We start from the raw sequence: 13,711 nt of genomic DNA, 5'->3' as shown, positions 1-13,711 counted from the left end.
GACAATAATATATCCTTATTCCTATCATACAATGTTATTTATACAAGTGTCCAAATATGTATATATTCATTCCAATGTACCTACAGTATTACACTTTGAAGATATATTGACCATCCTGATAAAGCAGACAACAAACATCACCAACAGTAAACAAGATCATTTTAACAGCCACACAGCCTAAATAGACCATGTGCAACCTAAACACTATGTAAGCTTCAATGATACTGATGTGCTCTATCATGTTTCTAGTACGACTTCTTTAAACTGAAAACACAGAAGCTACAATTGCAGCACAGTTCCCTGTAGCTTTTATAAGTGCATTAGTCACTTGAATTGTAGGAGAAAGATTTACTTGTTGAGGTAACACAGCTAAAATTTGTATATATAGAGATGACTATGTTATGACAACATTGTGCTGTTTTTCAACGTCATTATTTCCATTTATTAAAAGGTATAAGAGGCGTGTCTGTAATGGCTACTGCAAAGTCCATATTGTAACTGCAAACTGTATCACTGCAGCAAAGTCTATTATGGCATCCGCTGATCTACTCTGAAATTAAAGTAAAAGAGAATTGTTTTGCCTTGAATAAGTGGCATTTTCTAGTTTTCAGACTTATGAAGTATCTTTTGAAATAACTCACTCCACAGAAGATTGGTCCAGTCTGTGATGCTTTCAGCCTCTCAATGTCAGTTCCCTGTGTTGTGCAGCTGCAGACATTACTGTCTATGCAAACCCTCAAGGGAATCCAAATGAGACTTTCTTCAAATTCTACACACAGTGGCTTTTATACAGCTATAATTTCCTTTTACCCTGTCTATAGTGGGCATTAAAGGAACTGAAACTTAAGGCAATTCCACTCATTTCACCAGTCAGCTATATGATATGTCTGCCTATATTTTGACACTGTGGAACAAACTGTCTGAGAAAACATCTCTTTCAATGTACTTTAAATGGTGCCCAAGGAACTATAGATGTAATAGACTATATAGACCACCAGCACTGGCTGAAACTCTACATGATTAGTGGTGAAATATTCCCTTAAGTGTTCCCTCATAATGGAACGGGAAACCAGACACAAAGTCCAAACTCACAGCATCTTTGTAACTTAATAACATTTCGATGAGATGTTTCATTGTCAGATTTCAGTAAACACAAGAATTTTCCAGTGCATCCCTTTTTTTAAAATCCAGCATGGCTGTTCAGCGTGGTACCGTTCTCTAAAACAGTAAAGAGAAGATTTAAATCCTACAGTATTCTGTATAATATGTTCGTGCAAGTACATCAACTTGTCCATCAACAATTTTGGGGAGAGACCAGCAGTAACCATCCCACTCTAAACATGATTAGTGGTGAATATTCAGCATAGAGACCAGGGGTCATTGTTTTGCAGTCAAAGAGAGGTGCAGAGAGCTTTTGGCAATCACTCCGTATCCACCGTGATTGACTGGAGCTACATGTTACCTTGTTTGTCTGAGGAGGATGAGGAGGTGGATGGTGATGGGGAGGGAGCTTTGGGGAAGGCCCTGTCAGTGGGGGTGATGCCTGGGCTGCCAAGACCAGAGGAGCTAGAGCTGCTGGAGCGATGTGGTCCCTGGCCCTGTCCGAATACAGGGGCAGGCCGGACAGGCCGGACAGGCCTGACAGGTGGGGGCCTTAAAGGTGCATTCGGTCTGCGTGCTGGCAGAGCAGGTTTAAAAGTGGTCATGGTCTCGGAGGAGGAGCTGCTGCTGCTACGTCGCTGGGCTGCATCTGGATCCCGGATCACCATGGTGTGAAGAGGGCTTGCAGGTGGATCCTGAGCTCCACCAGGGTGTTTGAGGGGCTCCAATGTGTCCAGAACAACATCAGGGGCATGTTTGGCTACATTCTGCCGCTCCAGCTCTCGCAACTCATGAAGTGCTGTATTCATTGTTTTCTCTATGTCCTAACAAACACAAGTAGAAAAATAGCACTGCCACTTAGAGGTTGTTGTCAAACCAGGCATATAGGAAATTAATGAAATCATGAGAACCGCTCACATTATGAGTGGCTCAAGTACAATGCAGGAAGAAGCATTAACATACTTTGAATCTCTGACCTCATATGTTACCCCCCCTTATCAAATCAAATCTACATCTGTAACTAAACATAGTTAGTGGAGCTCTGTTATTGTGATAATACGTACCTCAGCCAGCGCCTCAGCTTCTAGAGCTTTGTGGTCCCCCAAACTGGCATGGCGAATGGTACTGGGTGAAGATCTTTGGGAATGGCTGTCAACAAAGGTCTTGCGGTCAGGATGGTTGACGCAGCCAGCACTGCCAAATGTGGTAAGACGTCGTTTCTCTGGGCTATCAGTTGGGCCTCTGCTAACAGCTATTTTGTGTGGGCTGCAGGGCCGAGGCATGACTCTAGGGGGCGGATCAGCAGCTCTGGTGGGGCTGTGACTGTCAGCACCATTCCTGTGGCGTGGAACTGGAGCTCCATCTGATCGCACTCTCACTCTTAAAAAAAAAAAAAAAGTGATTACAAAGACTCACTTATATTCTGTGCTTGAATTTATTTAAATATTGCATGCTTTCCACCCATTTATTTATCTCTACCTTCCAAGCGCTGCTCCATAATGGTGCTCAGGTGTGTGCTCACAAGGAGACTGGTGTTCATTTCTGGAGGGGGCCCTGTCATCTTGGTGCAGTCCACTGCTAGCCTCACTATCAGTCCTCTGAATGCTATCTGAGAATGCATCATCTCTGATACACAGACACACAACAGACATTGATCGCAATTAATGGTTTGTGCCTTTTGGAAATGCTATAGCTCATCAAACAGGAAAAAAGAGCATTAATTAAAGGTGGCATTTGATGAGTGACTTAAGTGCTTATCCAGTCTAAAGAAAAAATCCTCCTTACAGCTCCACAGATAATTGCTGACTGGAGGCCATTTGTTTTATTCTTGTAGCAAACAACTGGGCTAGAAGAGGAGAACAGGGGCATTTTTACACTGATCCCTAAGACACAGGCTTTACAGAGTCGATCACACAGAGCTCAGAGGGATTTAGATTTAAAAACATGCATTTTGAAAAAATACAGCAACATAATTGATTATCAAGTAACAAAAAAGTTGTATTTTTTCATGCAGAACCAAGGAACCAACATGTTGTCTTACGGGATCACTCTTACTTACACGTCTTGCACCACAATGTACTGATGCGGGATCAGCCCATCTACACCATTATGTCGCCCCTCCCACCAGTCCCCAGATGCTCGCAGGTACAATAACAAGGAAGCTCCTTTCTTAAAGGAGAGTTCTCTTGGACTTCGGCCCACATAGTCAAACTTTGCTATGGCCTCGATCGGCTCCATCTCTGCAAAACAAACAATTACCTCTGTCAGCACTTACTGGTATTGCTTCTATTCTTCACAGTAGACTGACTGTTTGGTGATTCACCTTCATCACTAGTGTTGGGTCCAGTACCATTATCTACCTCATCAAGAGCTCCTGGCTCACTGTGGGGGCTTTCACTGAATGGAGAAATAAGAAGTCAAAGTAAGAAACAAACAAACAATAAGTTACATTTTTCAATGGCTTTACCAAAATATTCTAATATCCTTTACTGTGAATTACAATAGTCATCAGTCCCGCTTACAACCAATACATTTCTGTATTCAGTTAGTAAATATTAGACTAATGTGTCTTTCTAACAAGCAGCTGAACACATAATGTACTTTACCTTATAAATTATAGTATATAAAGTACATATTGGCACATGTTGGACACCTTGGCCTTACTTACCAGTACTCTTCCCCTCCAGTCATACACTTTTCATACACAGGTCCCTCCAACTCACGCTGGGTTGGAAAGATGACCTCATGGTGGATTATAATGGTCTTAATGACCTCATTAACATGTGCTTGACAGGCAACAGGGTCCTGGTCATCTGGTATAGGCATCAATGTGGGGCCAAAGCAAATAGCCAGGTTGTAGGGGTCCATCATGTTTTCATCACTATACTGGGAAAGGCTGGAAAGAGAAAAGCAGTGAGCCTCACTAATGAAGTGTTACACATTTGACATTTGTTGTGGCAGGACTTACTGATTTAGAAATGCAAACAGATATCTCATGACGATGATCACAGGGCGCTGAACAGTCACAATTATCTGCTGAAGGTGATGAGCTCTTTCTGCACCTGAGTCAAGCTCTAAAATAAAAAACATAAAAAATTTAAATAAATAAGCATAACACTCGTGGAAAGCAAGCCGTAGTTTTCAGAGTTTTTCCTGGAATGTGACTCACTGGTAGTAGATATGAGGTCAAGGAAACGCTCTTTAGGGAACAATGGGTTTTCAAGCCCCCTGAAGTATAGCTTAAGGACACCTGCCACAGAGTTGATGTCATGATCAGTCTGATCATCCACCAGTGGATCCTTGCCTACAGATATAAGATACATAAAATACATTCATCATTCAGTATTCATGTAATATGGCGCTGATGCATTTTTATGTAATTTTCAGGTTAAGAGTGCAGTTACATTTGCTAATTTATTTTACCTCAAGCATACTGATCTGATGCATTACGTATCTGAAATGGTTTACATGTCAATTACATGGGTTACATGCAGCACACAGGCTCTTTATTTGCACTTTAGAGACTCATGGGAGAGACTGTGGCTTTGGAGGTGGACAAAACACAATTTAGAATCAATCAAGAGAAGATGGGCAAGCACAATGGGACTAACCTCTTTCAAATGCATTTTTAATATCATTCACTTCGACCTGGGAGCCTGGAACCCGAAATATACCTTGCTGCTGAAGACCTGTGGATACACAGAGCCCTTTTTGTAAAATGGAAGAAAAAAAAAATGTATAGCTACAAATGGACACACTCACACCCAACATTCACCATCATATTATTTGTGCTGTTGAATTTTTGTGCAAATTTTGAAGAATCCAACCAGCTCATCAAAACAATTTGAAGAATGCCCAAAATCTCTAATAATACCGTATGTCAAACCGGTAGAAGATTTCTCAATTAATTGGTCATTATAGCATTTGTTTTGTTCTGAATCTATTCAGGTAATTAAGGTACTTGTTATAAGTCATTACTGCAAAACAACAACCACATGAACATGATTACACTAAAATAATAACAAAATGTTTAAAATGTTAAATGTAACATTACAATGTTTTCAAGAAACACTATATTTTAAGAGACCCTTTCCAGATCATGGCTGCAATCATCTGAAAGTAGACAATAGCTTGTTATTTCAATTGTGTTATTTATATAGATGTGCACAGCCCACAAAACACTTCACTAAAAGTATTGCCTTACATGATAATATAGCAAATGCATTATTTCAGGGAGATCATGAAACTTTCCTAATTTTGTGGCTAATGATAATCCACATCAGCGCTAACATATAGTATACGTGTGATCCCTGTGAGTTCTGCTTAACATAAGCATTCTGCGCTGTACTGTAGTTTTAGCAGTTAGTTCTTGTGGCACCTTTAGATTCACCATCGCCTGGATGAGTGACAATCTTCACTGAAGTTTAGTTTTATCAGACCTGTGATACAGGTCAATACTAAATATCAACAGATGATTTTTTTCCCCCTTATATTTAGGGAACAGAAATGCTAATAAAAAAATATGTTCTCAAATGTTCTCAAGTATGTTCTCAAATGTGTACGTGACATTTGGAGTTTTCCATCCAGTATTCCCACTGATGAAAAAAAAAAAAAGGCTTTCAACTAATAAACCATGAGGATGAATGATTTTACGATGGACATCTTAGATAAATGTTTAAAACTAAGAAATCCACAAATTTATAAGCAACAATGTCATTCCTGCCAATCTGTTACCATCATCATTTCATAACAAAAACCGTAACTCACACAGAAAAAGGGACCTACAAGGTATGTGAAACTGTGATGCATGAATTTGTTTTAAATAATAAACAGTAGCACAACAGTAACTTACCATACAGATTGATGTATCGTATGCAGCTCTCAACAACCACTGGTATAGGCTGCCCTGAATCCTAAAGTATCAAAACAATCAAATAATTACAATACTCAGTGACTTAAAAGATAATCAATTAACATCTCAGCACCGAGAGGATATTGGAAGTAATTTAATAACTTATTTGGTATAGAGCAAAACTAAGCACAACAAATTGTATTAGCATTGCTTTAGCATTATAGTGTATGTTATTAAAACTAGAATTTTTTTTAAACATCAGGAATTCCCAAAGGACAAAACCACAGAAATGTTTGTTATGATCCCGCCCTGCTATAAGACAGAGTACCTGACTCCTTGCACGGACATTCCGTCTTCCCCTGGGCAGAGAGCAGTAAGGCACATAGACAGAGGAAGAGAGGCAACAATAACCACAACAGATTAGTGAGAGAGACAGATCTTACAGAGAAAGATGAATAGGACAGACAAAGCATCAGTGCCTTGTGGGGTGTGAGACATGAAAATGTGGTTGGGAGGGAAGTGTGTGGGAGGGAGCTACCCTCGGGGCTGCACAAGGATTGTTTTATCCTCCAGAAATTACTGTATGCCAATAACTAAAACTCTACATTTTAGGATTATTGATTATTGAAATTGTTAGTCTCCTAATTATTTAGATTTATATCTCCGCTGCTGATGCTGGTGCACTCTCTCTGCCTGCTTCCGTTTGACTGAGCAATAAAGTGAATGTGGCCATGTATTTGCACACACCCTAACATGGCTGGTTCCTGGCCAACAGACACACAGTACCTAAAGCCAAATCAGTAGAGTTTCTGGAGTCCTGGCCTCATGAGGGTAAGAATGTTAAAAGCAAACCATTGCAGTGGTCTGGTGCTTTTAAAACAAAAAAAATCTTGTTGGATTGCCTTCCACCTGCCCCTGTATTACCTAAACTGCAAGACTGTAAAGGACAAGGCAATGAGCAAGAGGAAAGTCAGTATATGAGTTAGCCAACTTTTGGGTAAAAGAGTGGTCAAAGGCAAGAGAACCCCCAAGGACTACTAGCGAGACGGCTGAGCTCATGGAGAGAAACAGAGCACAGATGGGCCAATACCTATGGGCCTCCATATTGCCATTAAACAGCTTACTGTTAAAAATGGATCGAGGTCTAGACTTCTGCATTTTCTGGGGTTTAGGGGGAAAAATGGGGGGCCTGGGGAGACGGTGGGAGGTGTATGGTTGGTACATGGTAAATATGAATAAAAACGCAATTCGCATGAGCAGATATCAAAATGCAGTAGCTCCAAATTTATTGCAAAAACAATGAGAGTGGTATTAAATTCCTAATTTAAGAACAGAAATAAGCATAAATCCCCAAATATTAAACCTTTCAATTAAAATGCCCCTAGACTGAGCTGCTATGTTTCTATGTACCATAGATCAAACAAAAGTAAAAAACAAATCTATGTAATCAGTCATGACCCTGCCTTGTCAATATTTGTTCATTCTCTGCTTGCTGATTGTTTTTTTAAACAGGACAACATAGGGATATCCATCTTACTGGCATTTCATTTTAGTCTTTATAGATTAAAACTACGAAGAACAACACCTTCTCCAATCAGGATTCCACCCCTTGTCCAATAAATAAAATAAATTGAGATTAGGTTCCTATTCCCACACTGCGATCTAATTTTTGCGACATCCAACTACACAGGAAGGATTTTACACATCATCACCTTCTTAATTCACCCTCTTCATTGGACATTGGACATCTTACCTTGTTGTTCCATATTCAGCTCTCTCCCCTAAAAGGAAAGACAGCAGAGAAAGAGCTTGAATTAGCACATGCTAGTTTTTCAATCACAGAAGCTAGTGGTATGGTTGAGTGCTGGCCGACTATACAAGGCTGGCAGATTGAGTTAAAAAGGGGTGTTATGAGAAAACGGGCATCTATTCAGATATTTTCAATGGGCTGAGCGCTATGGCTGCATTTGACTCAGTGCCAGACAGCGGTCATTGAGCGGTCGCCCTAGAAACAGCACAAGAGCCCCAGAAGGGGATGGCCTGTCTGCTTGCTCTGCAGAGTGAAAATGTATCCAGGGGCAACAAGAGAGGGAGGTTGTGGGAGCTGAATGGTACAGCGTGATGATTTCATGATATCTGCACGAAATTTGCACGCAAATCTCACTGAACAAATTTAAGCCTCACTTTGATCAGTCAATCAGAAAACTTTGTTCAGCGACCACATCATGTGCAAAGCAGCTTTCAGCATACCAAAAATATATACTGTAGGTCAAAGTCTAAAGCGGACAGAAACTAACTGGGGTTAACACATAGGAGTGGAGGAGAAAGGAGGTGAGGAATATGGGACCAAAATATTACAGAAAATACCTTTCAAGCACTGTATTAAAACTTAAGGGTCTGTCTTTGACAGTGTGACCCTCTTTTAGGTCCAAAGACTTCAAAGATGTCAAATAAATGAGAACTTCAGTTTAACACAAGTTAAATTTTTAAGTTAATGAGCATGGACAGAGCTTAAAAAAGTTCATTTAAATTCCCCAAATGTAATCTGTAAGTATGATCAACAGTTTGATGTTTGGGTTTGGGATCGGCAAGCAAGGTCACCATCGATGGTTGGGTGGGGCCAGACCTGGGGTGAGATTCAACCCCGCTGCCTTCTGTATCCCAACCCAGTGATCTCCCACTGAGCTTGGGTAGGTGTTAACTGATCACTGAACAGTTTAAAATGAAAGATTTCTTCATTAAAATAATTAAATTCCCCTATATACATATCTACATAACGTTGTACCTTTAGCCATACAGCATGCTCTATATATCTGCAAACACAAACAACCTGTACATTGACCAAAGACATTTTTAATTAAAACTTTCTAAACGAATAAACTCCACAAATGCCTATACATACTAACTCCTACCTTCTCCTAGTGTCTGCTTCAGAAGGTCATGCTTGGCCTGCAGTTTGATAATAAGATTGCTGCCATTCAGGTACTCCTTGTATTTCTGCCAGCGAAACAGAAACAAAAAGTGGAATTAAAGTGTTTGTGCTATGTGATGCTATGTCTTTGCACCTTCCTTTGTCTGAAAACTCACAGTGAAGTAAAAGCCTTCAGTCTCTTGCTGATTGGCTCGTCTCTTAACAATGTTTGCCTTGCTCATGTAGGAGTCAGAGGATGCTGATTTGACTGACTCTGTAGATTGGCTGTGCTGGAAGGCCTCTGAAACATCAAAGTCCTCCACTGTGAGCATGTCCTGAAGGGTTTGCATGGTGGCATCAAGAGTCTTCCTCACCTGACCCACACAGAAGGAAAAACAATTAAAACTAGTAACTATCCATACATACACCAACCAGGCATAAAATTATAACCACCTGCGCAATTTAATGCAATCCAATAAATGCATTCTACTTTAACAAGCTTATAATTTCTCAGTTTTTAAATTGAAACTGTCAAAGGTGATACTAGGTGATTCTACTATGTGTTTATTATTGAGGTTTGAGGTCATTTAATTTAAATAGGGTGAACTGCTAATACAATTAGAACCACTTCCTGAAATGAATGAGGTTACTTGTACACATCAAAACAATAGACAATATTGTAATAATACCTAGTTGACATCTTCTCAGTGTCACTAACAAAATGTATAGTGTACAGTAAACAACCAAGAGAAGTTGTATAAGATTATATACCCCAGGCTATTGCACAGCAGATGACTGACATACCATAAACAACAAAGTAATCAGCTGCCTAGCATGGTTTATCATGACCTGAAAGATTGACTCGGTTCTTGCCACGTGAGGCAGACAGGAAGTGGATTTCCACATTCATAACAGACAGGCACTGACACACTCTGGTGACCTTTAAAACAGACATATACGACTCATAGTGGCCTTGGTGACTCTAGGCCTGAAGGAGTGGTTGTTTGATGTTACCATACGTCTTAGTGTGACAGAAGGGAGGGTGTCACCTGACAATTCCAGTTCAAGACACAGCAAAGCTAAAGAAGACAGTAGAACACCCCAGGCACAGCAATGAGTAAGACAAATGCTTTCACTGTGATGAGTACACTGTGAATAATTATTATTCTTAATAAAAATGTTCTTCCAGTCTGTGGGTTGTAATAGAGAAGACGTATTTAAAATTAAAGGATTTTTCAAAGTTTCTCAAAATAAATTTGAGAGCTGAATAAGCAGTGTAACATAGCTTAACAATGTAATATTGAACAGCCAAGAACTAAATTAATTCTGGACAAAGAAAGTTCACATCTATAAAAAGTAAAAAGGCACCAAATGTCTGTTGTTGTGCTACAGACTATTCCAAATATAGAACAGTAGATATGCATCTTTAATACATCTTCCTGTTCAGCTACATGTGATCACACCTCATTGATTGTTTAAATGATAAGATGTCCATTTCCTGGCAGTGCACTCTGCAATAATCCATTGATAGACAATGGTCTACAATTTGAAATTTTAACTCAAACTTCATATGTGCACCATGTCACAACAACTCTAACCAAATTCACTAACTTCCACTAATTTCACCTCTCTGTGTACTGTAGTTTGGTAGCGGCAGCTAGTTCTTAGTTTTACTGTTAGAATGTTTTCTGGTATTAGTGACAAGCCACATGCACAGTACTCTTGAACACTGTATATACAGGTATTATATAATTTCAGTAGCCACAAAGACCAACTCTCATCATAACATTATAAATGGAAATATACTTTGCATTGCCTTTAGGGAAAAAGTTCAGATGAGCTATTTCACACATCATAACCACACACTCTTTAACAGAGCAGGGTTTGATGTTGTTTAGTCTGTCATGTGTTACAAAATGATTCGCAAGATGATTTGTCAAAAACTGAATTAGTTACCACAGAGACAGTGCCTTTACAACATATGATTGATTATCCACATTGTAAACATTATATAATGATCAAATGACTCAAATTATCAACTAACTTACAGCATTAATATATATCTTAGTATATGAAGCCATCTATTCCTCTCTCAGCTGTAAAGAACACTACTACAAGTAGCACACTTGGAGGAGCCTTGCTTCATTTTGCAATGAATTGCTGACACTGGCTCTGTTTTTTTTTTTCGACACAAGTATCGACACAGGATCTCTCACCTCTTCATTTTCTATCTTCAGCGTGGCCAAGCGGGACTGCAGCTGGTGGTAGCGCATCAAGAGTTCTGTCTGTACAGGCTGCTGCGCAGTCACCTGACACACCTGGAATAAAAGAAGAAGGGGACCTTCACCAGGAGGACTTAACATAGAGAACAAAAAGCAACGTGAAATTCACTTTAAATCCAGAACTAAGAGCTAAAAAACAACCATGATTATTACAGGTATCATCCTGTGTCAGTGACCCACCTCATCGCCCATGTGTGGCTGATAGTCAAAGCGTGCTGGAGGACAGAAGATCTGACTGTGAGTGTCCATAAATTTCAGCTTGTCTCCTCTGATGTCCATAGCATCTACTGCTCCTTCTATCAAGTCCAGACCTTCATGGCGTGATGTCTCTAAACTGTATTCTGCAGACAGGTAAGTTCTCATGGTGCGTGCCAAGCTAGCGTGGAATCCTAAGTCACAACACTGAGGACGAGAAGTCAAACACAAAGTAATTATAAAACAATAAAAGGCATATTACTTAAACTGCTAAAAACTCTAAAAACTTACATCTATCATATCTGATACATCATGGATGTAGTATTTAGCCACCAGGGCGTTTGTGGCTGCCAGATTGAGAAGGTAATCATTGCGGGCCTTTGTAGATTTAAGTTTGTTTTCAAAGTACTTGGCTTGTCTCTACGGGGGAAGAGGAAGTGAGAGTCACATCAATGCAGAATGGACCCTAAAAGAACTCAAAAAATTCAACATTAAACTGATTTTTATCTACATAATCAGTCAATAAATGCAATATTTTGCACCAGGCTTCAATTTTTCACTGTAAATTCCATAAATTCACTACAAAATAAACTTGGAGTGTATTTGTATACAAGTGCTACAATTCCTTTAATTTAAAGTGCATAAAACATTGTCATCTGTAGGTAGATCCATCAGAACAGACCTTCTCCTTCATTTTCTCCATTTTCTTCACAGAGCTTCGTCGTTGGGGACGTTCATCATGACCGTAACGCAGCAAGCTGGCGCTCACATCATTAGCCTTGCCAATGTGCTTCTCCTCCTGTTTCTCTGCCTCTTTCAGCTTGCTCTCAGCACTGAGACTCTCAGTGTGGTACATGTGGTAAGTCTTCATCACCTGTGAGAATACACAGCTACAGTCAAACTCCAATCAAGATCAAGAACGTCAAACTGTTAGTACTTCTTAAAAAATAAATGTTAATTTAGGGAATACAAATACCTACAATTTAAAACTCACTTCTTAGCATAAGCTAGAAGTACTGCAGCTATGGAGAATGTGTGTAGGCTTTATTTTTAAGCTGTGCAATGAATGTCTTGCGTTTTTTCCATCCTTGTTGAGTTACTTTAAATTATTTGACTCTTGTTTCCTTGTCCTGAACATGTTACATTTCAACTACAGCATGTGTCAGCATCACGTTTTCATTGAAATTTGACTGAGTAGTTTTGCTGGGTGTGTCTGTCTGATGCAGCTACACAATCTGTCTTCAACAAAGCATTTAAGTATGAAAAAATATCCCAGGAATGTAAAACAAGTACTGTAGGTTGTCCTACAACCTGGTGTCACTTCAATCCCATTGTACAGTGCCTTGTGGAACTGGTCACAAAGTTAAAATGCTTTTAAAGAGAATGAACATGTAAATGTTTACCCAGTAATATTGAACAAACTGCAGAGTTAAACATCTATTCCTTCATCACTCACTCTCAGGTTCTGGTTTCCTAGAAACCTTAATTGAAATGGAAGTGCAAAGGACAGCAAGATCGATCAGCAGGAGAGGACAAGGGTTACAAAGTGACAAAACGCAACGTTCTTGGCTTACTTCAAAACAAGAAACTACTGGATTTCCACAAACAGCCAGCAGCAGATCAATAGCAGACACCAGCTAGCTGGCAAAGATGGATCAATCATAATACATATCTGTTAATAAAACAAATTATACATGTTGATTTAAGCTAAATAACTATATTCCAAATCCTAACAGACTATTGGTATTCTTTATACTATGTGCAGGGAGCTGCAGACAGACATTTAATAATGCATGAATGAGAGAGGGGAAAAAAAATCAATGTGGGTATAACATATACGGGCTGTATAATATTACATGTTAGAATATGTCTCATGGGATTTACGCCATGCAACAAATTCCTATTTGCAAAATTCAACAATCATATTAAGACTGAGCTGCTTTCTTTTTGTCTTCACTTGCTTCGTCTTTTTTAAATAGCATTAGGAGGACTGTCCAACTTTGATCCATTTGTAGTTAGTGGACGCAATCAATTTTACAGCCCTGTGATAAGTTCATGCTGATTAAAGTCCTCACCTTGCTATGAATTATCTTTGATTGATCAGCTGCAGTATTTAACCAAAAACAACCAGACAAGATTTGGTGTGGATGTGCCTCATATTGTTTCTCATGGAAAATCTACTTAACTTCTACTTTCCACATCTTTAAAATGCATTTACATCCATTTGATGTCTGATTTTTGAAAATGATTTAGGGTATACATGTTCTTTCTCTGTCAACTTGCAGCTCCACTGCTTGGGCACACCACAGGAACATTTCACAGTGTTTACTGCATATCAAATACTGTAATTCATGTTTTGCAAATTAGATG

At 39.4% G+C, this 13,711-nt stretch overlaps 1 protein-coding gene across 4 annotated transcripts in view; it reads right to left on the bottom strand.

Annotated features, from left to right (window-relative positions):
- Positions 1 to 13,711, bottom strand: part of LOC137127159 (SLIT-ROBO Rho GTPase-activating protein 3-like) — a 28,954-nt gene continuing 15,243 nt past the window's right edge. For 2 of the 4 annotated variants that reach the window (XM_067503678.1, XM_067503677.1), the window contains 18 exons: positions 12,024 to 12,215; positions 11,633 to 11,761; positions 11,327 to 11,548; positions 11,081 to 11,182; positions 9,041 to 9,238; positions 8,866 to 8,950; positions 7,707 to 7,734; positions 6,282 to 6,312; positions 5,954 to 6,014; positions 4,713 to 4,790; positions 4,271 to 4,405; positions 4,070 to 4,175; positions 3,770 to 3,997; positions 3,425 to 3,498; positions 3,161 to 3,341; positions 2,581 to 2,727; positions 2,166 to 2,481; positions 1 to 1,925 (listed from right to left, as the gene is read on the bottom strand). In XM_067503678.1, coding sequence (XP_067359779.1) covers positions 1,452 to 1,925; positions 2,166 to 2,481; positions 2,581 to 2,727; positions 3,161 to 3,341; positions 3,425 to 3,498; positions 3,770 to 3,997; positions 4,070 to 4,175; positions 4,271 to 4,405; positions 4,713 to 4,790; positions 5,954 to 6,014; positions 6,282 to 6,312; positions 7,707 to 7,734; positions 8,866 to 8,950; positions 9,041 to 9,238; positions 11,081 to 11,182; positions 11,327 to 11,548; positions 11,633 to 11,761; positions 12,024 to 12,215 — 2,787 coding nt within the window. In that variant the 3' untranslated portion in view covers positions 1 to 1,451. Of the gene's footprint in view, positions 1,926 to 2,165; positions 2,482 to 2,580; positions 2,728 to 3,160; positions 3,342 to 3,376; positions 3,499 to 3,769; positions 3,998 to 4,069; positions 4,176 to 4,270; positions 4,406 to 4,712; positions 4,791 to 5,953; positions 6,015 to 6,281; positions 6,313 to 7,043; positions 7,143 to 7,706; positions 7,735 to 8,865; positions 8,951 to 9,040; positions 9,239 to 11,080; positions 11,183 to 11,326; positions 11,549 to 11,632; positions 11,762 to 12,023; positions 12,216 to 13,711 lie in introns of those variants that run through there. The other 2 variants (XM_067503681.1, XM_067503679.1) reach the window with 2 other exon arrangements.

Source organism: Channa argus, chromosome 5 (assembly GCF_033026475.1).
Source record: "Channa argus isolate prfri chromosome 5, Channa argus male v1.0, whole genome shotgun sequence".
NCBI lineage: Eukaryota > Metazoa > Chordata > Actinopteri > Anabantiformes > Channidae > Channa > Channa argus.
This window is presented reverse-complemented; position numbering and strand designations above follow the sequence as displayed.